This window comes from Ictalurus furcatus, chromosome 17 (assembly GCF_023375685.1).
Source record: "Ictalurus furcatus strain D&B chromosome 17, Billie_1.0, whole genome shotgun sequence".
NCBI lineage: Eukaryota > Metazoa > Chordata > Actinopteri > Siluriformes > Ictaluridae > Ictalurus > Ictalurus furcatus.
Window position 1 is genome coordinate 1810869 of NC_071271.1, and position 25614 is coordinate 1836482.

General features: G+C 43.5%; 1 protein-coding gene across 1 annotated transcript in view; it reads left to right on the forward strand.

Moving 5' to 3' along the window:
- Positions 1-1990: 1990 nt before the first annotated feature.
- igsf11 (immunoglobulin superfamily member 11) overlaps positions 1991-25614 on the forward strand; it is a 95218-nt gene continuing 71594 nt past the window's right edge. Inside the window, exon 1 of the mRNA XM_053646364.1 lies at positions 1991-2495. Within this exon, the coding sequence (XP_053502339.1) occupies positions 2441-2495 (55 nt within the window). The 5' untranslated portion in view covers positions 1991-2440. The remainder of the gene's footprint in view (positions 2496-25614) is intronic.

The window sequence follows — 25614 nt, forward strand, 5'->3', positions numbered from 1 at the left end:
CTCTCTCTGAATCGGTCTTGTCTATCTCTCTCTTTTCCTCTCTCTCTCTCTCTCTGAATCGGTCTTGTGTCTCTCTCTCTCTCTCTCTCTCTCTCTCTCTCTCTCTCTCTCTCTCTCTCTCTCTGAATCAGTCTTGTCTATCTCTCTCTTTTCCTCTCTCTCTCTCTCTCTCTGAATCAGTCTTGTCTATCTCTCTCTTTTCCTCTCTCTCTCTCTTTCTCTGAATCGGTCTTGTGTCTCTCTCTCTCTCTCTCTCTCTCTCTCTCTCTCTGAATCGGTCTTGTCTCTCTCTCTCTCTCTCTGCATCTGTCTCTCTCTCTGCATCTGTCTTGTCTGTCTGTCTCTCTTCCCCCCTCTCTCTCTCTGAATCTGATTTGTCTCTCTCTGTATGTTTTTTTATTGCAGTTCTTTTGTTTTATCCGAGTATCTCTCATTCTCCCTCTTTCTCTCTATCTCTCTCTCTCTCTGCATCTCTTTTGTCTGTCTTTCTGCAGTTCTTTGTTCTATCTGTCTGTCTGTTTTTGTCTTTCTCTCCGTTTCTGTTTTTTGTCTGTCTTTGTTTTCATGTCTCTCTGTAGTCCTTTTGTTTTTATCGGAGTATCTCTCTCATTCTCTGCTTCTCTCTCTCTCTCTCTCTCTCTCTCTCTCTCTCTCTCTCTCTCTGTGTGTGTGTATATAATAGTTATAAACATGGCTACATTTATCCGCTCTGTGTAAATTTCCACCTTTTATTTTTCCACCACGTTCTGTAAATAAATTCCTGTGACACACAGACACACTGAAACACTCGGAGCTGAAAGAAGAGTGTGATCAGAACACGTCTAAGTCCAGCAGGAGGAAATAAAGTGCAGGCGCACCGCGGCGTGTCTGCGCTCCTGTCTCATTCTGTTAGACGTGACTGTTCCTCGTGCGTCGGGTGAGCTCGTGTCCCGGGGAGGAGTCAGCACTTTCACAAAGTAATCAGACTGCACTTTCACTAAGTAACACAGAGAAGCGAGTAAACCCGGAATATCATCCGGGAAAACAGCGCAGTGCATGGGCCTTTGATAGAGAGAACTGCTGGCACCCTTACACAGACAGACAGACAGACAGACAGACAGACAGACAGACAGACAGATCGATCTGCAGAATGTTTATTTGAGAATAACAATGACAGTCAGTGTGGAAAATAAATCTTAATCTGCACACCTGGGCTTTAACATCCCGTTATTGAGCTGACTACAGTAAAATTGGGTACACACACACACACACACACACACACTGCAGATCCATCTGTCCCTGCAGAAAAGCTGGGTGTTAATTCTGCTGATGCAGCTGCGATTTCTTCAAATATACAAACTTTCAGCATTTTACGCTGCGGTACATTCACAGACGATATAGAGAGAATGTGACACTCCCCCCTCTCTCTCTTTCTCTCTCTCTCTCTTTCTCTCTCGCTATCTCTCGCTTTCTCTCTCTTTCTCTCTCTCTCGCTATCTCTCGCTTTCTCTCTCTTTCTCTCTCTCTCACTATCTCTCGCTTTCTCTCTCTCTCACTATCTCTCGCTTTCTCTCTCTCTCTCTCTCTCTCTCTCGCTCTTTCTCTCTGAAAACTTAACGTTACACTATTTATTCTCACTTTTGTAAACATGTACAAGTCCAGTGTTGATTGTAAAACCCCACAATGCACTGCAGCAGTGTATGGTGATGCACCTAATGATGCACTAAAGCAGGTACAGAATACCCACAATGCACTTCGACTTCTAGCGTTGTAAGGAGTAGCACACTGTATCATCTCTCTCTGTATGATTTTCTCTCCGTTGCCACACGATGGCGTCATTTCCGCTCCTCCCTAAACACCAACCCTTCCTCCGGATGGCGTCACCGGCGTCTCCACGGCAACAGCGGCAGGAGAGAGAGAGAGAGAGAGAGAGAGAGAGAGAGGGAAAAAAAAGAGGTCCGTCTCCGGGACGCCGCGCGCCTCTCAGCATAGCAGACCCGGAGCGCGCGCGGTCAGGACGCACGGTCATGCACTGTCTCGCGCTCTGACCCGGAGCTCACGCGCGTGGTTTCCTCCAGTTTCTCGCGGTGGTATGAATAACAGTAGTAGTAATAGTAATCATTATTATAATGAATAATAAATAGTTTCTCCTGCGGCGGACATGCGCGGAGCAAACGGAGCAAAAATAAAAGAAGCTGCGGACAGAAGGAGGAGAATGTCGGTAATCCGTTAGACACGGAATGCAAAGAAAGAGGAGCGCGTGCAGACAAGTGGCGCAGAAATGCAGCGGTGTGACATGTTCTTTGTGGTCCTAGAATGAAAAATAGTGTTCTATGACAAAGACTTGATTGATGCATTGTGTGTCATCTCCACCCGAGAAACTCCGGACGCACTGATTTGCCAGAAATAATCAAATACAATTCAAAAGAAATTACAGAAAGAAAAACCAAATCCAGGAACGATGCTGAACACACACAATTTATGGATTGCATGGCTCGCGCTCTTGTGCATGGAAGGTAAGGAATTCTGGTATTGTGTTCCATTCCAAGTTCATGCACGCACGCTGAGAGGGAGTCTGCTTGAAGACTGAGGACTGTGTGTGTGTGTGTGTGTGTGTGTGGGGTGGGGGAGATTTTTCAGGTGCAAATAAAGCGCGAGAGGTTGCAAAGAGTTGCAGTCAGGGCTGCAATCAGATCTGAAAGTTGCACGAGGCCACGAGACGAGGTTGCATTCCAGCATCTGAGTGTGTGTGTGTGTGTGTGTGTGTGTGTGTGTGTGTGTGTATGTATGTATGTATGTATGTATGTTGTGCATGTGGAGGGTACAGAACGGGAAGAGCCAGACGGCGCGTGCTTGCAGTCCTGTAATCCTCCAGACGATTAAGAAGAGCTCTGTAGTCACGTGACGAGCTCGCGCTTGGAAGTTTGTAACGCGGCGCATGCTTTTTAACGCTTCTGTCAGGATTTGAAAGAAGGAAAGTTCACATGCGACCAGATGTAGGATTTTAATGCATGATGCAGAAGAATTGAAAGAAAGCGGTAGTAGATACCACGTGACACATTTTTTCTGTATATTGTTCATCTAACGCCATGGGAGTGACTCAGGGAGTGGGACTTTTATCCAGTGACTTATTCTGGATTTGTTCAGATTTGTGCAAATGTTAGGATAAGGAATGTGTTGCGTTCAGTATTGTGATCTGATGTTTAACCGGTTGTCAGGACGCGCCTCCTTTAGTCCAGCCGAAGTAAAGAAAGCACTTTTCTTGATTTGTGCCTGAGATTTAAAAAAAAAAAAAAGACAGGTAGACTTTTCCAAACACAGTTTGTCCGTTCATCCGTCTTCCGTACCGCTTATCCTATACAGGGTCGCGGGGAGCCTGGAGCCTGTCCCAAGGAACTTGGGACACAAGGCGGGGGACGAGGTTCAAACCTATCAGGGCACAACTACACACACATTCACACACTACAGACAATTTGGAAATACCAATCAGTCTACAACGCATGTGTTTGGACTGGGGGAGGAAACCGGAGTACCCGAAGGAAACCCGGAGGATTCGAACCCCCAACCCTGGAGGTGCGAGGCAACAGTGCTAACTCCTAAGCCACCGTCTGTCCCAGTTGGAACATGGAACACTCTCAGCTGCCTCCTTTCTTTCAGAATTTCACCTTAAATCCAGGCGATACTGTGAGAGACGTTGGGGATCTGATGTTTCCTTCTAGTTTTGTACTGGAGCTCTGAGGAGAACATGGCGTGTAATGGAGTTATCTAACGGTTTCCTGCCAAACATTGGAAATACATTAGATATTTGTTCCCCAGATGAGGACGGGTTCCCTTCTGAGTCCGGTTCCTCTCAAGGTTTCTTCCTCGTATCATCTCAGGGAGTTTTTCCTCACCACCGTCACCACCGTCTCGCTCAATAGGGATAAATTCACACACTTAAAATCTCCATCCTGTGTTTATACGTTTCTGTAAAGCTGCTTTGAGACAACGTCCGTTGTTAAAAGTGCTATACAAATCCAGTTGAATTGAATTGAATATCACTCCTACCTTTCCGTCCTTTAAGAACATCATTCCAGCAAAAAATAAAAAAATAAATAAATAAATAAATAAATAAATCTAGCTTGGCGTTTAGACCATCGTAGACACCTGAAATCCCGGGGCTCTGCTTCTTTCCACAGATCTTAAATATCTTAAACTGGACAAATTGTTCTTATTATCATTTAAAAACAAAAAAAAATTATGATAGTTGACAGCTCCTTTCCAGAATCGATGCATGGAGGCGGAGAAGAGCTACAAAACTGGAGAAAAGCTGGAAGATGACCAAAACGCCTGAGGTTTTGTTGACTGTCCTGTTTGCTGGTTCATGGATTTCTCTCTGGCCTGTGACCCGCTACGGTGCGCCGCTATACTAATTAATCTGATTTAGTCAATATCTCAAAATTTCCAATCCCAAAGCTACAGCGAGTTATCTGAGGTGTATTTATTTATTTATTTATTTATTTATTTTTGCGTTTTAGTCCACATGGAATAGAAAAAATAAATAAATAAATAAAGCTATGCTACTTTTCAGGAAGATACTGTAGCTTGCTAATCAGGGAACGCTCGCTGAATGTTCGGCTTCACGGTCGAGGTAGATACTGTGAAGACTTAAATCAATCTGACGAACGAATGGAAAACAGATTTCAAATGAATTGACGGGATTTCCATTTCCACCGAGCAATCCTAACGGACCGGTCGACGAAGACGTGTTTCTGATTAGCCGGCTGACAGCGCTAGCTTCTGGACTAGCCGTTAGTGTGTAGTTGAAGAAGTTCTTCCCAGCTCATTTACGTGAAAGAACAAGCATGAAGAAGGCACGGGACTCTCCATTCTGTCCGCTTTTCTAGAATTTGAGATTTTCTTGCAATCTCCAGATTGAGACAAATTTGAAAAGGAAATAAATTTCAAGGGTTTCAGAGGGTGCCATGGTAACGCATTTGGGTGGTGTTGAGGGGGAAGTGACTTAACAATCTCGGAGACAGTTCTGGGACACCATGGTTCCTCCAGTTTTACCCTGAGGGATTGGGTTATGTGTAGACAGAAACGTTTCCCGTGATGCTTGATATCAGACTGGGGTGAAAATGAGCGAATGTCGAACGTGAACGAAAGAACGTGAACCGATGAGAAGATGTTAAACTGTACATTTTACAAGGGGGAGGGGGGACTGTAGGAATCGTACACTGTGAAAGAACTCTTTGGTCTCTGGTGCTACGGTGGCCAAAGATGGCTGACGACGGAGCTGCGTCAGCGTGAGAAATTAAAATCCGATTCAGATGTCGTGAGAGCCGAGCTGAATTAGCATCTGAAATGTTTTTGTCTCGTTCGTTCATGAGAAACGCCGCGAGATCCCACGTTCTGAGAATCGGGACGGTCGGTTTGGATTGGTTTGGGATTTGAAAGCGCGCGTGCGCTTTATTTTTCTGAGCATCTGAAAGAAAAAAAACGGTGAATATATGTGGCGTCTCTCGCATTTTTAACATTAGATCGGATTTTATTTCAGCTTAAGACGGTCCGTACAAGGGTTTCGCAGAGTTTAATCAACGAGAATCAAAAATGTTTGATTTTGCAGCGGCTTTTTGCGAGATTTGGCGAGTTATTTGTGCCCCTTTTTTTTGGCGGAAAACTACCCGAACTGGCGAAATCGCAATCGCACGAAATTGTTCCGTGTGGTCATTCGCAGCGATGTCTGTCGGTAAACGAGACCTTTTTTTTTTTTTTTTTTTTTTTTAAGCTGTACTCGTGTTCGACGCGCGTGAATCGAAGGGGGCTTAGTTTGAACCGGGTCTCGGCGCAAATCTGCGGTAACTCCGAATGTTGCGGCGTTTCTCGGCTTTCCGAGACCGCGAGATCCCGGAGCGACCGTTGAGAAGTCGTCGCCGATTTGAGAACTCCGCTTACTCCCGGTTAACATGCTAACTCTTCATCTGCATCTTCACTGTGATTATATGCTGAGCTCAGAGTCATTCCTCTTCAGCTGTCACTCTCGCTCGGGGGCCAGTGCCATTAATTTTGCATCTGCTGCCATTAACGGACAGGCGCGGGACAGGAAGAGCAAAGGAAGGACGACTTAACGAGGACGTGACCAGAGCGAGACGTGAGGACACGAGCGGAGGAATTCTACCATCCTAAGTGACGGAAGAGATGATTGGAGATGTGTGTGTGTGTGTGTGTGTGTGTGTTAGCATAGCGTAGTATAGCATAGCATGGACCCTTGAGGAAGGACTTAGCTTAGTTGCGTAACTTTTAGGTCCTGCACTGATGCCTCTCAACGTAACAACACTGTCCAATTTTTCCCCCTTTATTTACAATCGTAAACACACACTTCTACGCACTGACGCAGAAACATCACGGACAAGCCACCGTCCTCGTTTCGTTTAGTTTCAGTCCACCCCTCATTGCTTGTGCACGGCGACTAAACCGTTATCAAGACACGGATTTGGACAGAAAACATAACCGCAAAACAGGAATGAGAGAAGCGTCCAGGAAACAGATTGACGGCTGTAAGCATGTAATATCACGTGATGTCGTGTTAAACACCTAAAGCTCAAAACATCTGCTCTGCTCTGAGCTAGCGTTTAGCGACCGCCGCCCCCACGCCGTCACGCTAAAACCCTTTTTTTTTCTTCACTCACTCGTGTGTTTTATTTTGCTTTATTTATTTATTTTTATTTCCTTATCCTGCTGAAAGTGAAAAGCAGGGCAGCTGGCCTGTACATGGGACAGATGGGAGTTTCCACCTCGATTATCTTTAGCTAAAAATAACCGCTTCGAAAAAATTAAAAGACCATTAGGAACGCTCCTAAAGGGCAGGAGCGGGAGCGAGAGGAGAGGAAGAGGAAGAGGAAGAGGAAGGATGAGAAGGGAAGGAGGGAGGGGAAAAAAAAAAAAAAGGCAGCAAAGACATCTCATGTTGTGGGGATGTGGGGGGTGGCGGGGAGGGGAGAGAGAAAAACGTATGAATAAATGATTGAGGAGAGTCAAATGAGGTGGAAACTCGCTTCAGCGTCAGCGGCTGATCGCGCTAGCGGCTACGTCTGTGCGTTTTAATTGACGATGTGACGTGAAAAGCACTTAGAAGCGCACGAAGTAGCGGATCGGGACACTACCGGACAGGATGTTGAAGTTAGGATCGAATCCGTGATCCTGTAATGGAGAGTTATTGGGAAAAAATCTGGTTTAGGCCACACCCACTGTAGGTGTAAATCCAAGTACAGATACGGATACATATATTTGGTCCCTAATGTCTGACTTATAAGGTATATGTAGGTTATATAACGTGTTAAATGGCACAAATGGATGTCACACACACACACACACACACACACACACACACACACACATGGAAATTTCTTCATAAAGCATTTCGACTGCAGTGCTCTAAAAATACACCAGGTAATAATTTCACACTGCTGCTAATGTCGTTTTCTTCATCGCTCACAGCTCCGAACCGATCGTACGCCGTCGCACCGGCCGAGGAACGAGAGCAGCACAAATTACACACTCTCTTTCTCTCTCACGCTCCCTCTCTCTCTCTCTCTCTCTCTCTCTCTCTCTCTCTCTCATGCTCCCTCTCTCTCTCTCTCTCTCTCTCTCTCTCTCTCACGCTCCCTCTCTCTCTCTCTCTCTCTCTCTCTCTCTCTCTCACGCTCCCGCTCTCTCTCTCTCTCTCTCTCTCTCTCTCTCTCTCTCTCATGCTCCCTCTCTCTCTCTCTCTCTCTCTCTCTCTCTCTCTCACGCTCCCTCTCTCTCTCTCTCTCTCTCTCTCTCTCTCTCTCACGCTCCCGCTCTCTCTCTCTCTCTCTCTCTCACGCTCTCTCTCTCTCTCTCTCTCTCTCTCATGCTCTCTCTCTTTTTCACTCTCTCTCTCATGCTCTCTCTCTCTCACGCTCTCTCTCTCTCTCACTCTCTCTCTCTCTCTCACGCTCTCTCTCTCTCTCTTTTTCACTCTGTCTCTCTCTCTCATGCTCTCTCTCTCTCTCTCTCACGCTTTCTCTCTCTCTCTCACTCTCTCTCTCACGCTCTCTCTCTCTCTCATGCTCTCTCTCACTCTCTCTCTCTCTCTCACGCTCTCTGTCTCTCTCTTTTTCACTCTCTCTCTCGCTCTCTCTCTTTCTCTCTCACGCTCTCTCTCTCATTCTCTCAATCTCTCTTTCTCTCTCTCTCTCGCGCTCTCGCTCTCTTTCTCACTTTCTCTCTCTCGCTCTCTCTCTCTCGCGTGCTCTCTCTTTCTCTCTCTTGCTCTCTCGCTCTCTCTCTCTCTCTCTCTCTTTCTCACTCTCTCTCTCTCTCTTTCTTCTTTCATTTCTTCCTTGTTTCTTTGACGGAAAATCCATATCACTGTGCAAACATCAGGCGAACACTTTCATCTTATTCACACCGTCTTCACAAATTACCCCAATTTGTTCCAAAAAAAAAAAAAAAAAAAAAAAAAAGGAACTCTAAAAGGTTAAAGGTCAGGACGAGGGCGTGGTTAGCACTTTTTAATCGCTTCATTCATCCGTACAAACTTAGGCTCTACTCCTACAATCCACAGTAATCTACTATAATCTACAATCTGACTCTCCTGTGTAACGTTAACTCTTTTTTACCAGACGTCAAAACATGGACTTTGTGCCTGTTATTCGAATTTATTTGTGATGTCACACTCCACAGTAGTAGTTAATGGCTCATATGAAAGTCGACACTCAGGGCTTTAAGAATTTGCACTTTCCTATTTCATTTATTATTATTATTATTATTATTATTATTATTATTAGACCCAGCCTAGTGGGTGTAATTTCGTTGTGGCGCTTGTATACAGTGTCATGATACTCTACGTACAGAAACCCAACAGTGTCCTGACTAATCGTATAACAGACTTGTGGTGATGAAATAATCGGTAAAGGTGATGAAATAAAGCCGGCAAGTCGATCCCCAGAGTCCGGCGGCGGAACGGAGTGCCAGCGTACCGCTAGAAAGGCGGCAAAAGCATTGAAATTCTTACTTCAAATAATAATAAAAGTTTAGACATAATTAGAGGAATGCGAAAAATAACGTTTGTCCTAAGTGGCATGAAATTATGGGCTATAAGAAAATAGAGCAAGATATCTAACAGGAAAAAAAAACAAAAAAACCCGAAAGATATGATATTTATACATAATCTATTTATATATTTAATTTATTGATTAAGTAAATATTATTTATACTGTGTACAGTTATGTTATATGTATATTATGTGTATAATGCATTATTCTTTCTTTATTCATGTATTGATTTAATTTAATATTATTCATAATAAATAATATAAAAACATTATTTATTCAAACAAATATTATAAAGTAATACTAATGTGTATATATATCTGTTTTATATTATTGTAACGTATCGTTTTTATAAAGATACAATTTCTATTATTTTCATTGTATTTCAAATTCTAATGATTTGTTAACTTTGTGCTGTTTATGTATTTTATTTTATTAATAATATCTATTTATTGATGTAGTTAGTTAAAATAACAAGCAGAGTAATGGAGCGTATGACGGAATCAGAGGCGTAATAACAGAATGAATGGCAGAAACGTGTGTGTGTGTGTGTGTGTGTGTGTGTGTGTGTGTGTGGATCTGAGGATTTGTCACACGGGTAAAAAAAGACGAATTTTGCAGAAGGACGTGTCAGTGATTCTCCTCCATCAGGCGGCCATATGTAATTCATGAGCCACAAGAAGACCGTCTGTCCTCTCGGATCCGTCTCAAATCTGTTCCTCACTACAGAGAGGTGGGGGTGGGGGGGAAGGGGGGTGGGTTAGGGGAAGAGAGAGAGGGAGGGGGGGTTGGGGGAAGAGGGGGGGTTGGGGGAAGAGGGGGGGGGAGGTTGGGGGGGGGGTTGGGGGAAGAGAGAGGGGGGGGGGAGAACGTTTATAGCTGCTATAACATAAGAACAAGATTAAATGTAACTATAAATGGATAAAAAGTATGATGTGTCGTTCTGTAATGAATACAAATTCGTAATCCTTCACAAGCCGCTGTGCTAAGAGCAATAAAACACTCGGGGACGTGCTGTTATCGGAAAATAATAATAATAACTGTAGTGAGATTGTTTGTTTTGCAAAGAAATATATTGGCACCCTCAAATCTCCGCAAAACACAGATGAGTGCAGCAACCGGTGCTCGTAGTGTGATGCATCAATGGTTACATGATTTTACCTGCAGTGTCACTTTATAAGTGTGTGTGTGTGTGTGTGTGTGTGTGTGTGTGTGTGTGTGTGTGTGCAGGGTAATTTAGGGTGGAAAGTGTATAAGGCCGCAGACCCCATCTGTACACTGCAAATTGCCCTATTATCTGTCTATTGCTCTTCTGCACAGGCACACACACACACACACACACACACACACACACACACACACACACACACACACACGGTGAGTGTGTTATGTGTGTATCGTTCAGCCATGTGCTACAGTCTGTCCTGTTATTCCGTTATCCTCCAGTGAAAGGGCGGATGAAGGGCGTGTGTGTGTGTGTGTGTGTGTGTGTGTGTGTGTGTGTGTGTGTGTGTGGTCATTTGTGATGTTTGATATAAAGTCGTACAATAAACATGACATGGCTATTTATTTATTTATTTTCTAACACATTTTAAAGATTTCTTTACAAAATATCACTTTTCTGAAGGCTGATGATTTACTGGACGTCGTGTCGTGTGAGCGCTAACTCTCACAAACCATAAACTCTGTGTGTGTGTGTGTGTGTGTGTCTCTCTCTCGCTGTCTCTCTCTCAAGATGTCTCGATGTCTCTCTCTCTCTCTCTCGATGTCTCGATGTCTCTCTCTCTCTCGATGTCTCAATGTCTCTCTCTCTCTCTCGATGTCTCTCTCTCTCTCGATGTCTCTCTCTCGCTGTCTCTCTCTCTCTCGATGTCTCTCTCTCTCTCTCTCTCTCGATGTCTCTCTCTCTCTCTCTCTCTCTCCCTCTTGATGTCTCTCTCTCTCAATGTGTATCTCTCGATGTCTCTCTCTCTCGATGTCTATCTCTCTCTCTCGATGTCTCTCTCTCTCTCTCGCTGTCTCTCTCTCTCTCTCAATGTCTATCTCTCGATGTCTCTCTCTCTCTCTCAATGTCTATCTCTCGATGTCTCTCTCTCTCGATGTCTATCTCTCTCTCTCGCTGTCTCTCTCTCTCTCTCAATGTCTATCTCTCGATGTCTCTCTCTCTCTCTCAATGTCTATCTCTCGATGTCTCTCTCTCTCGATGTCTATCTCTCTCTCTTGATGTCTCTCTCTCTATCTCAATGTCTATCTCTCGATGTCTCTCTCTCTCTCTCAGTGTCTATCTCTCGATGTCTCTCTCTCTCGATGTCTATCTCTCTCTTGATGTGTCTCTCTCTCTCTCTCAATGTCTATCTCTCGATGTCTATCTCTCTCTCTCAATGTCTCTCTCTCAATGTCTCTCTCTCTCGATGTCTCTCTCTTGATGTCTCTCTCTCTGTCTCCCGATGTCGCTCTCTCTCGATGTCTTTCTCTCTCTCTCTCGATGTCTCTCTCTCGCTCACTGTCTCTCTCTCTCTCACGCTGTCTCTCTCTCTCGATGTCTCTCTCTTGATCTCTCTCTCTCACTGTCTCTCTCTCTCTCTCTCTCTCGATGTTTCTCTCTCTCTCTCTGTCTCTCTCTCTCCTGTATGTATAGATTCGAGTATAGCCTCTCACACGTCTCGTCAGCACGCTGCTGTATAAGTCATTCTTGATGTCTTATTTAAAGACATTAATTGCATTAGTTGTAATTGTGCTCATGCTGCAGCAGTCACTCAAAGCGAAGTTTTTTCCTCTCTCCATCGTTAATACCACGTTCCACCATTCAGGTGCATGAGGAGCAGCAGCTTGCCTGACTTTCTTTCAGTTCTTTACCTGTGTCTCATTTTAATCGTCTCCCCACTGTATGGCGCCTCCCACACGTTCATGCGTATCACAGTCCTGAGTGAGAGACCGAAACAGTCCTACATGTACTTTTACAAAACAAAGAGAGGGTAAAAAATAATAAAGTACACTTTAATCTCACGTCTCTCACTCGCGTCTCCCGGGAGTTCATAGAGAGAAAGTCTTAAACAAAGCCAGAAACCAAAGAGCCAAAGTGTCAGATCTCTATAAAAGCCAATTCCCAGAATCGTTCTGTGTTAAATAACAGCCTGCTGAGAAGCTCAGACTTCAATAATGGATTCTTGCACATGGCTACAGGATACAAGCAAAAAGAAAAAAAACAAAAGTTACAAAGTGAAAAACGATCAACGCTAAATGAAACCAACTAGAATAAAAAAAATACCAAACCAATGTTAAACACAAAATGAAAAAGAAAAAATGAGCCACACTAAAAAAAATTACCATTCATAGCTTTCACAAAAAAAACTAATCAAATAAAATGACCCACACTAACAAAACAAGTTGGATGTTAATAGAAAATTACCCATGATATAACACCCACAAACTAATCCCACGCTAAACTAAACCCACGCTAAACAAATCCCACGCTAAACTAAACCCACGCTAAACAAATCCCACGCTAAACAAATCTCACGCTAAACTAAACCCACGCTAAACAAATCCCACGCTAAACTAAACCCACGCTAAACTAAACCCACGCTAAACTAAACCCACGCTAAACAAATCCCACGCTAAACTAAACCCACGCTAAACAAATCCCACGCTTAACTAAACCCACGCTAAACAAATCCCACGCTAAACTAAACCCACGCTAAACAAATCCCACGCTAAACTAAACCCACGCTAAACTAAACCCACGCTAAACAAATCCCACGCTAAACTAAACCCACGCTAAACTAAACCCACGCTAAACAAATCCCACGCTAAACAAATCCCACGCTAAACTAAACCCACGCTAAACAAATCCCACGCTAAACTAAACCCACGCTAAACAAATCCCACGCTAAACTAAACCCACGCTAAACAAATCCCACGCTAAACTAAACCCACGCTAAACTAATCCCACGCTAAACTAAACCCACGCTAAACAAATCCCACGCTAAACAAATCCCACGCTGAACTAAACCCACGCTGAACAAATCCCACGCTAAACTAAACCCACGCTGAACAAATCCCACGCTAAACAAATCCCACGCTAAACTAAACCCACGCTGAACAAATCCCACGCTAAACAAATCCCACGCTAAACAAATCCCACGCTAAACTAAACCCACGCTGAACAAATCCCACGCTAAACAAATCCCACGCTAAACAAATCCCACGCTAAACTAAACCCACGCTAAACAAATCCCACGCTAAACAAATCCCACGCTAAACTAAACCCACGCTAAACAAATCCCACGCTTAACTAAACCCACGCTAAACAAATCCCACGCTAAACTAAACCCACGCTAAACAAATCCCACGCTAAACTAAACCCACGCTAAACTAAACCCACGCTAAACAAATCCCACGCTAAACTAAACCCACGCTAAACTAAACCCACGCTAAACAAATCCCACGCTAAACAAATCCCACGCTAAACTAAACCCACGCTAAACAAATCCCACGCTAAACTAAACCCACGCTAAACAAATCCCACGCTAAACTAAACCCACGCTAAACAAATCCCACGCTAAACTAAACCCACGCTAAACAAATCCCACGCTAAACTAAACCCACGCTAAACTAATCCCACGCTAAACTAAACCCACGCTAAACAAATCCCACGCTAAACAAATCCCACGCTGAACTAAACCCACGCTGAACAAATCCCACGCTAAACTAAACCCACGCTGAACAAATCCCACGCTAAACAAATCCCACGCTAAACAAATCCCACGCTAAACTAAACCCACGCTGAACAAATCCCACGCTAAACAAATCCCACGCTAAACAAATCCCACGCTAAACTAAACCCACGCTGAACAAATCCCACGCTAAACTAAACCCACGCTAAACAAATCCCACGCTGAACAAATCCCACGCTGAACAAATCCCACGCTAAACTAAACCCACGCTGAACAAATCCCACGCTAAACTAAACCCACGCTAAACAAATCCCACGCTAAACTAAACCCACGCTAAACTAAACCCACGCTAAACAAATCCCACGCTAAAGTAAACCCACGCTAAACAAATCCCACGCTAAACAAATCTCACGCTAAACTAAACCCACGCTAAACAAATCCCACGCTAAACTAAACCCACGCTAAACTAAACCCACGCTAAACTAAACCCACGCTAAACAAATCCCACGCTAAACTAAACCCACGCTAAACAAATCCCACGCTTAACTAAACCCACGCTAAACAAATCCCACGCTAAACTAAACCCACGCTAAACAAATCCCACGCTAAACTAAACCCACGCTAAACTAAACCCACGCTAAACAAATCCCACGCTAAACTAAACCCACGCTAAACTAAACCCACGCTAAACAAATCCCACGCTAAACAAATCCCACGCTAAACTAAACCCACGCTAAACAAATCCCACGCTAAACTAAACCCACGCTAAACAAATCCCACGCTAAACTAAACCCACGCTAAACAAATCCCACGCTAAACTAAACCCACGCTAAACTAATCCCACGCTAAACTAAACCCACGCTAAACAAATCCCACGCTAAACAAATCCCACGCTGAACTAAACCCACGCTGAACAAATCCCACGCTAAACTAAACCCACGCTGAACAAATCCCACGCTAAACAAATCCCACGCTAAACTAAACCCACGCTGAACAAATCCCACGCTAAACAAATCCCACGCTAAACAAATCCCACGCTGAACAAATCCCACGCTAAACAAATCCCACGCTAAACAAATCCCACGCTAAACTAAACCCACGCTAAACTAAACCCACGCTAAACAAATCCCACGCTAAACAAATCCCACGCTAAACTAAACCCACGCTAAACAAATCCCACGCTTAACTAAACCCACGCTAAACAAATCCCACGCTAAACTAAACCCACGCTAAACAAATCCCACGCTAAACTAAACCCACGCTAAACTAAACCCACGCTAAACAAATCCCACGCTAAACTAAACCCACGCTAAACTAAACCCACGCTAAACAAATCCCACGCTAAACAAATCCCACGCTAAACTAAACCCACGCTAAACAAATCCCACGCTAAACTAAACCCACGCTAAACAAATCCCACGCTAAACTAAACCCACGCTAAACAAATCCCACGCTAAACTAAACCCACGCTAAACTAATCCCACGCTAAACTAAACCCACGCTAAACAAATCCCACGCTAAACAAATCCCACGCTGAACTAAACCCACGCTGAACAAATCCCACGCTAAACTAAACCCACGCTGAACAAATCCCACGCTAAACAAATCCCACGCTAAACAAATCCCACGCTAAACTAAACCCACGCTGAACAAATCCCACGCTAAACAAATCCCACGCTAAACAAATCCCACGCTAAACTAAACCCACGCTGAACAAATCCCACGCTAAACTAAACCCACGCTAAACAAATCCCACGCTGAACAAATCCCACGCTGAACAAATCCCACGCTAAACTAAACCCACGCTGAACAAATCCCACGCTAAACTAAACCCACGCTAAACAAATCCCACGCTAAACTAAACCCACGCTAAACTAAACCCACGCTAAACAAATCCCACGCTAAAGTAAACCCACGCTAAACAAATCCCACGCTAAACTAAACCCACGCTAAACTAAACCCACGCTAAACTAAACCCACTCTAAACTAAACCCACGCTAAACTAAACCCACGCTAAACTAAACCCACTCTAAACTAAACCCACGCTAAACTAAACCCACGTTAAACAAAACCCACGCTAAACAAATCCCACGCTAAACAAATCCCACGCTAAACTAAACCCACGCTAAACTAAACCCACGTTAAACAAAACCCACGCTAAACTAAACCCACGCTAAACTAAACCCACTCTAAACTAAACCCACGCTAAACTAAACCCACGCTAAACTAAACCCACTCTAAACTAAACCCACGCTAAACTAAACCCACGCTAAACTAAACCCACGCTAAACTAAACCCACTCTAAACTAAACCCACGCTAAACAAATCCCACGCTAAACAAATCCCACGCTAAACTAAACCCACGCTAAACTAAACCCACGCTAAACTAAACCCACGTTAAACAAAACCCACGCTAAACTAAACCCACGCTAAACTAAACCCACTCTAAACTAAACCCACGCTAAACAAATCCCACGCTAAACTAAACCCACGCTAAACAAATCCCACGTTAAACAAAACCCACGCTAAACTAAACCTACGCTAAACTAAACCCACCTTAAACTAAACCCACGCTAAACAAATCCCACGCTAAACTAAACCATGCTAAACTAAACCCACGCTAAACAAATCCCACGCTAAACTAAACCATGCTAAACTAAACCCACGCTAAACAAATACCACGCTAAACTAATCCCACGCTAAACTAAACCCACGCTAAACAAATCCCACGCTAAACAAATCCCACGCTAAACTAAACCCACGCTAAACTAAACCCACGCTAAACAAATCCCACGCTAAACTAAACCCACGCTAAACAAATCCCACGCTAAACTAAACCCACGCTAAACAAATCCCACGCTAAACTAAACCCACGCTAAACTAAACCCACGCTAAACAAATCCACGCTAAACAAATCCCACGCTAAACTAAACCCACGCTAAACTAAACCCACGCTAAACAAATCCCACGCTAAACTAAACCCACGCTAAACAAATCCCACGCTAAACTAAACCCACGCTAAACAAATCCCACGCTAAACTAAACCCACGCTAAACAAATCCCACGCTAAACTAAACCCACGCTAAACAAATCCCACGCTAAACTAAACCCACGCTACACTAAACCCACGCTAAACTAAACCCACGCTAAACAAATCCCACGCTAAACTAAACCCACGCTAAACAAATCCCACGCTAAACTAAACCCACGCTAAACAAATCCCACGCTAAACTAAACCCACGCTAAACAAATCCCACGCTAAACTAAACCCACGCTAAACAAAAGTTATAAGTAACAAATAACTAAATAAATATGAACAATAAAATCATGTTGCACTCTAAACAAAACAAGCTAGAAGTACACAAATGTTTGAAGTAAAACAAAAACCCTAAATAAATACCCTTGTTAATCAAAATAAGGTAAAAGTTTAAGAAATTTCCCAAACGAATGAAAATAACTAACAAATCAAAACAAAATACAAAAGTTAGAAGTAAAAAACCCTGTTAAACAGTTTACAATATACAAAAGTTAGAAGAAAATAACCCAGACTAAACGCAACAAAGTTAGAGCTAGAAAAAATGACCCACTCTAAACAAAACAAAACAAATTCAACATTAAGCAGAAAATAAACGATACCATTACGTTTACTACTTAAAAAAAAAAAGAATTATTTATTTGTTCTGGCTTTTTTCTTTTTTGTTGTTGTGGTCATTTCCACCGCAGTAGCGATGCACGCGTGTGCTGCGTCCGAGTGAAGTTGTCTCCGCGTTATCGGCGTGAGCTGAACGTACTGAGCGTGCGCGTTCTCCCAGCAGTCCATTGTTGTTGCACTCTCTGTTCTCGGGTTTGCTGAATGTGAAGCCGAGTAAACCCCCATGGGCTCATAACAAATGTGTCCTGAATGCATCAGCGTCCTGGTGCGGGGCCGGTTGCCGTGGCGACGGTCCGTCCCGGGTCGCTTTGTTGTCTCTCATTAGCATGCCAGCGCACTCGTCCATCTTCCAGCGGAACAAAGGAAAGCCTTGTTCCCGAGGAGAGGAGCTGGAACACAGCGGGGCTCTGACGCTGAGTCACAGGATTTTACTTCACATGCGTGACCAAAAAAAACCCACAAAAAAAAACAAAAAAACAAACAACAACAACAACAAAAGTCTGGAATCATCGGCGAGGTTCTAACCGTACGATAGTGGAGTCACCGTTAATAACTGGAGTCACTGTTACCGCTCCAAAGTGCTTTTTTTCTATAGTCATCTGAAATGGAACGTTATGTTCCTCTTAGTCCACAGCAAATTGCCCAATTACTCTAAATATAAATCAGTCCCTCCGGGATCTCGCGATTTTGCGATCGCAGAAATTAACACAAAATCGAGGAGATTTACATTTTTTTTAATTACCGCAGATTTTCCGCAGATCCCGGCCGAGACGTGTCACATGACATCGTCACAGTACACGTCAAGCTGAAGCACTCTTCGCTTCATGTGCTTCGAACCTGAGTACAGCTAAAAGGTCTCGTTTCCCGACAAACATCACCGTGAAAGGCCGCGCAAGACGATTTTGTGCGATTGCGATTTCGCCGACTCAAGTAGTTTTCCGCAAAAAAGGCGCAAAAACTCTGCGAGTTTATAAACCCGCACTCAACTAAACCCGCACTCAACTAAACCCGCACTCAACTAAACCCACACAAAACTAAACCCACATTCAACTAAACCCTCACTCAACTAAACCCACACTCAACTAAACCCGCACTCAACTAAACCCACACAAAACTAAACCCACACAAAACAAACAAAATCCACATTCAACTAAACCCACGCAAAACTAAACCCACTCAACAAAACCCACACGAAACTAAACCCACACAAAACTAAACCCACACAAAACAAACAAAATCCACATTCAACTAAACCCACGCAAAACTAAACCCACTCAACAAAACCCACACGAAACTAAACCCACACAAAACAAACAAAATCCACATTCAACTAAACCCACACAAAACTAAACCCACACAAAACAAACAAAATCCACATTCAACTAAACCCACACAAAACTAAACCCACTCAACAAAACCCACACGAAACTAAACCCACACTCAACAAAACCCACACGAAACAAACAAAAGCCACATGAAACTAAACCCACACGAAACTAAACCTGCATGAAACAAACAATAGCCACACGAAACTAAACCCGCACAAAACTAAACCCACACTCAACAAAAGCCACACTCAACAAAACCCACACGAAACAAACAAAAGCCACACGAAACTAAACCCACACTCAACAAAACCCACATTCAACTAAACCCACACAAAACAAACAAAACCCACACAAAACAAACAAAACCCACACGAAACAAAACCCACATTCAACTAAACCCACACAAAACAAACAAAACCCACACGAAACAAAACCCACATGAAACTAAACCCGCACGAAACAAACAAAATCCACACGAAACAAAACCCGCACTCAAAAAAACCTGCACTCAACTAAACCCACACTCATCTAAACCCACATGAAACTAAACCCACACTCATCTAAACCCACACTCATCTAAACCCACATGAAACTAAACCCACACTCATCTAAACCCACATGAAACTAAACCCACACTCATCTAAACCCACATGAAACTAAACCCACACTCATCTAAACCCACATGAAACTAAACCCACACGAAACTAAACCCACACTCAACTAACCCCACATGAAACTAAACCCACACTCAACTAAACCCACACTCATCTAAACCCACATGAAACTAAACCCACACGAAACTAAACCCACACTCAACTAAACCCACACTCAACTAAACCCACACGAAACTAAACCTGCACGAAATTAAACCCGCACGAAACAGGCGTTCAACAAACAGTGTGAAACTAGGCTAAGCGTTATCGTTCCCAGTTTATCACAAGGCACAAAGTGAACAAAAATCATGACAAACAAAGGCTTAGTATAATCGTAAGTGTATTTGGAGCAATACTCCGCAGTTAGGACGTGTAAGTCAGAGTCATCTCTGTGTGTGTGACTGTGGATGATGGAAACGGGGTCCGGCTCGGCCATGTCGTGAGGCTGTGATGCAGTAGAGTGGAGTTCATGGCCGAAACCGGCGCTGATGTGACTCGCATTAACTGCAGAAAACATGTTTTCAATTTCAACCTGGTACCATTATTCCAGATGTCTCCAAAAGAAATAAATCACTTCCTTTGCTGTAAGGTCGATTATTAAACACTCCTGCAGATTCATGAGCTAATCGATTAAACTAACACGTTATGGATCATCATAGACACTAACCCATCAGGACAAACCGAGCCGTACTGTATCTGCGCGAATCCACGACGTGCAGCACAGTCATGGGGTTCAAACGTAAATCTGACAGAACCGTGGCGTCTCTCTCTCTCTCTCTCTCTCTCTCTCTCTCTCTCTACGTTTTTCATGTTCACGTGTTCGATGTGGACGGCGATCTGTCACCGGGAGCATCGCTGGGTTTCTCCGGGCCCAATTACAAACCCGAAAATAGTCTTCGTGCGGCGTGAACAAAAGATCTGCTGCAGAGCAACCTTTTGCAGACGAGGTTTGGAAAAGGTCATGTTCCACACACACACACACGCACGCCGGAGTTCTCTTCTCCAGCGGCTTGGTACTGTATCATACACACGGTTCACACTCCGGCGCACGTCCCGGAGAAAAAACGCGATATATCCGCACACAAGTGGATTGATTGATTGATTGATTGATTTATTTATTTATTTTTATTCTTAAAGAACGAAACATCGCACTTTTTTTTTTGGTCAGTTCCTGGCGACGGTTAACGTTATGGAACGTCCACGGAGCGAGCTCGTCCCTGTTGTCACTTACGTTATAGCAGCTGCAAACAAAAGTCTCTCTTAACGTTAATAATAAAGGTCGAACGAACAAAACAAAAACGTGGAAAAAAACGTAAACCGTCAACTCCGCTGTTACACTTTTACCTCAGACCGTTCCAAAATCGCTGACGCTGGAGACTCCTTCCGTAAATGTTAAATAGCACAGATGCACACGTCGTCAGTCGCTCCACACGCACCGGTACACCGGTACACCGGTGCAAAGCACGACCATGGCTTGACTCAAATACGTTTTTATCTCAGGTTGAACCATTTTCAATGCTTTTCACCCAGATGCTAGTTTTGAAGATAGTTCAGGTCGACATTTCCATTCTGTTACCTCAGGTGTGTGCCCGGGGAAACGGTGTGTTTGTTGTTTTTGTCGTCCGTAAGCCACGTTTTTACACGAGAGCCCGAGAGAGGCTTGATGAGAGACGGAAACAGAAACGAAATGGAGTAGCAGCTGGAAGGAAACGAGTGCGGATGGGACGAATGGGTATAATATCAGTCGTTATGTCTGCTGGGGTTTTTACGTTTCAGAAGCTATCGCGTTCCCAAACTGTGTGTATTGTGTAATGTTGAATTCCGCTGATGAATTTTCTAGGACGGCAGCTCTGACACTAATGCAGCTGCAAATCACAGGTTTATATTAATGCGCTCGTTCTAATACCTTATCGTTTCTATAGTAACGGCTCATTCACGGGGACTAGTATGCTGGATGTGCGACTAATAATAAAGGAGTTAAAGAACGTGTTGATATTTTGTGAGGAGGTTTATTTAACGTTTATTGGAAGGAGTCTCCAGTGTCAGTGCTTTGGAACAGTCAGAGGTAAAAGCTGTGACCCTGATAACTGGGTAATGGTTTCAGGCCACGCATCCCATCATGCATCCTAACCGTGACACTACAGACACACCGCACACTTATCCTCGGTTTGTTCACAGTTCCACTTCCACGATAGCAAAGTACGTGCTGTGTATGAACAACACCTTTGTGCTTAATATGCATCCAAAGCTCATTTACCTTTCAGTTAATTACGTGTGACGACTATTACCAGGTCAGTCAATTAATGATTAATGTTCCTTGTGGTTTAATCTGGGATATGTCTCAGGAGAACCTTGCCGAGGGAGGTGGCCTAAGAAAAGGGAAAAATGAAGGCGCTGAGGTGCCTCGGTGTAAAGAGTACAGATGCTAATTTTCTAGCAAAAGTGTCCAGAATGTGGAGGAATGGCCTGGACTAGCAGGAAGAAGACTGGCAGAAAACCGTAAAGGTTTGGAAGTTTGGGATACGTTAGTAATGGATTGTAACAAGCTCGCCTGAGAGAAACCAAAGCTCGTGAGGTCGATAGCTTCAATCTGAAGTTAGAAAAAAAGGCTGACAGTAGGAGGAAGGAGACGGAATGGGTTAGAAAGAGTCAAGTTTTGTTAGAAGGGCTTGAAAAGGAAACTGGAATGTTGGCTTCAGGTCCCGTCTTCAGCCATGTGTAAACTGCGCCAGCTTTCACGAACCTGGATACCAACCTCGTATCCCGATATGCCGCCTTTCCATGCAGCTAATCTCCCAAGAGAGTACATGCGTTAACCTTAACCCCAGCATTCCATGCTAATGTGTGCCATTCTGTCAAATTACAGCAGGTATACTAACAATAGGTTTCATCCGAAATAAAGGTTGACAGTTATAAATGCCTTCGGGTAATTGCACCGTGGGGGGCGCGGGTGGTGGGGGGGGGTTGTAATTAACTTCGACTCTACCGTCTTCTCAAGCGGTGGTCAGACAAGATCTGCCATCCTGCAAAGATTCAACCCTGAACTCACACTCCTCATCTGGCATTTTAATGGCCTCGTACATCACTGAGTAGCGATATCAAGTGTGTTCGGACTGGACAGGAACAAAGCCTGCGATCAGTGCTTTTATCGGTTTCCTAAAGGTTCAGCCAGTTCCATCTTACTTTGATATGTTTATGAAGCATGTGAAAGGCTTGACAAAGACTTCAAAGGTCATCACTCCTGGAAATTGTTCATACTTTAGCTTTCAAGACTTGAAAAAAGTAAAAGTGCTTGAATGACCTTGGGAGTTAACGATCAAGAAAATTAACCAGGTTAGATTTGCACATAAGGTTAACTTTGAAGAAAGGTAGGTCTCCTGGAGAGAGACAAAAAAAAAGGTAGCCTTTTGATAAAATTGAATATTTATGGAGCAAATATGAGTCTTGACATTAGCGAAAAGGTTTGACGCTTTATTGATCATCCATCCTCCTGGAAATCTCGAAATTGCCTTCCTACCTTAGATTCAACGCCCTGAACTACCGTACTTGACTGACCAGCACTTGACTGACCTTGGGAGATTTTGATCAAAAAGATCAACCGGGTTAGATAGCACAGAAGCTTATATCTGGGGCAATGTAGCTCTCCTGGAGAAACAAATCTGATGACGCTTTGATAATATTTGATTTTGATTTCCAAAGCATGGATAAGGCTTAATATTGGCAAAAAGGCTCCAGATTTCAAGGAATATCAGTCTTTCTCCTGGAAAATTTAGCTTACCTTAGCTTCAACCCCTGAACTAACCCAACTGACTGGCCAGCACTTGACTGACCTCGGGAGTTATTGTTCAAGAGCAACCAGGGTAGATCTGCACGGTATCTTTGGGCAAGGTAGATCTGCTGGAGCAAAAATTCGGTAACCCTGGTACAGAACATGGATTTCCAGTGCTGTTGCTGAAGATCTACTGCCTGGTGTACCTGGTGAGAATGTCAAGATGCTGCTCAAGGCCTTGATATACACAGTAAAGCATATTAGATTAGAATTGGAACTAAGGAACTTGAGGCCATGCTGGACGACTGGAATTTCGTGGTCATGTGTTGTTCTTTATTGGGTAAATGTCAAGCATCTATCAAACAGACCAGAGAAACAATTCTTAGTAAATATGCTTATGCAAAGGTAGGCAGAATGCAGTCGATTTATTATTATTATTTTCTGTGCAGTTAAAATGCTAATGCTAAACTCGATTACCTGTAGTTTGGTAGCCTATGAGCTTCTTTGTCTTTCTCATCTGCTTCAGAGAAAAATCAATAGCAGTGAAGGATTTCGCCTCGACTCGAGAGCCTCGGCATCTGCAATTGTCAGAAAGTGTGACGGTGTGATTGAAGTCCTGGATTATTCTCTAAAACCCCTCGACTACACACAAACACAGATGTGTCACTGCAGCATTTACACTGCTATTTTTGGCATTTCTTTCTTTCATTGCTCTCGTCATCAAATCTGAGCGTTGTTGTGTGTTTTTTTTTTTGTTTTTTTTTAAACTCTGTCGCTGTCCCTTTTATGGCACCGAGAACATTTTTCCTAACCTTCTACCAGATATATTTATATGATATATATTTATATGAACGTATGATACATTTCCTTAACAGCAGACAAGCGCATAACGTCTCATGACTAGTTGTTCATAGTTCATTCTATATGTGGCCTTCATGGAAATAAAAAGTGTTCTGGAAAATACACAAGCAGGTAAAGAAAGGGCCGAAAAGAAAGAAGGAAGGACGAAAGAAGGCCGAATCTCCGAGTGAAACCGCCGAGCGCTCACTGTCGCTCGGTTGGAACCCCAGGCTCAGTGCCAGCGCATGCCTGTATCTATGGTAACAGATGTGCTTTTCAAAGGCTCCGTGCCCATTGTTTAGCGCCATAATTGCCTGGAATTCTCACAGATTTAAAGGGAAATGCAATGTTGGTGAGGAAATGTCAAGAAATGTATAAATGTGTGTGTAGAGAGAGAACAGAATGCATTATGGGTAGTTCCCACCTTGCTGCATGCCAAGAACTGATCTTTTTTGCCAGCCCATGTGACAACTCACCCCCCCTCGTGTGTCTCTCTCTCTCCGTCTCCGTCTCCCGCTGCTCTCTTCATATCTCCCTGTCACAGCTTGACGTCTATTGCATCTCCGTCTCTGAAATGAAAGACATTCCACACCGTGCAGCAGGTACCATTAAAGTGGGGACTAATAGACCATAAGTGTTCTCTATCACCCTCCCACACACACACGCACACCCACACACACACTCACACACACAAACGTCTGGATTTAGAGTTAAAACATCCTGGGAAATGAATAATAATGACTGACCTTGGATCAAGTAGTTAACGTATAACGTAGTCATTAAAGGTGCGGTAAGTGACTTCTTTAGAGCAGGCGGATGCTAAGCTAATTTTATAAACGAACTCGCGACTTCAAACGTGAAGTTTAGTAACTGTTATATACTGTACATGATTCAGTGTCTAAGACAGGGCGTAGGAAACGTATATCCACCTTTCATTCGTGCGAATCTCAGGAGATCAGCGTATTTCATTGAAACGCTGAGTGCTGAGTAATTACCGAGTTAAGCCCAGCTGATAAAACGAACGAACAAAAACGTACGAGTGAGCGTTTTAGAGAATTAAAAAAAAAAAAAAAAAAAAATGTAACCATGCATGCGTCTACATTTATGATTCTTTCACACACTTCAACACAAACGAGGCTAAGTGTTTACAGTCACTGAATCCATGATCGGGAGTTCGGGTTTGGTTGAGTTTTTTTACATGACAGAGGAACCGAACCCCCGTCTGCCATTTCCGGTGCGTAATAAAGCGTGTAGTTGTGTATTATCGATCACTTTTTTTTTTAAAGCTACACGTAGTTAGCTGACATTAAGGATTCCACCCTAGAGTACCGTTTTTTTTTTTTTTTTTTTTTTTTGAGAGCTCCTTTTGGTGTATCTGAGAATGAACGTGGTTAATGTGCTGCCGAATTATTTATAAACCGTGCTGTAAATCTCATTCGGACAAAGCGTGAGATCTGCTTTCTCACTTCACCACTAATTCCTCACACGTTCCTCGGGTTTTTCACCTGCTCGGATCACACGAAACGGAAAGAAAGGAACATCTCAATCACTTCTTATCTGATATACATATCAACATTTACACTAACATCAGACCTCGGTAATCCCCAGCACACACACACACACACACACACACACACTCACACACACATTGATTTTTC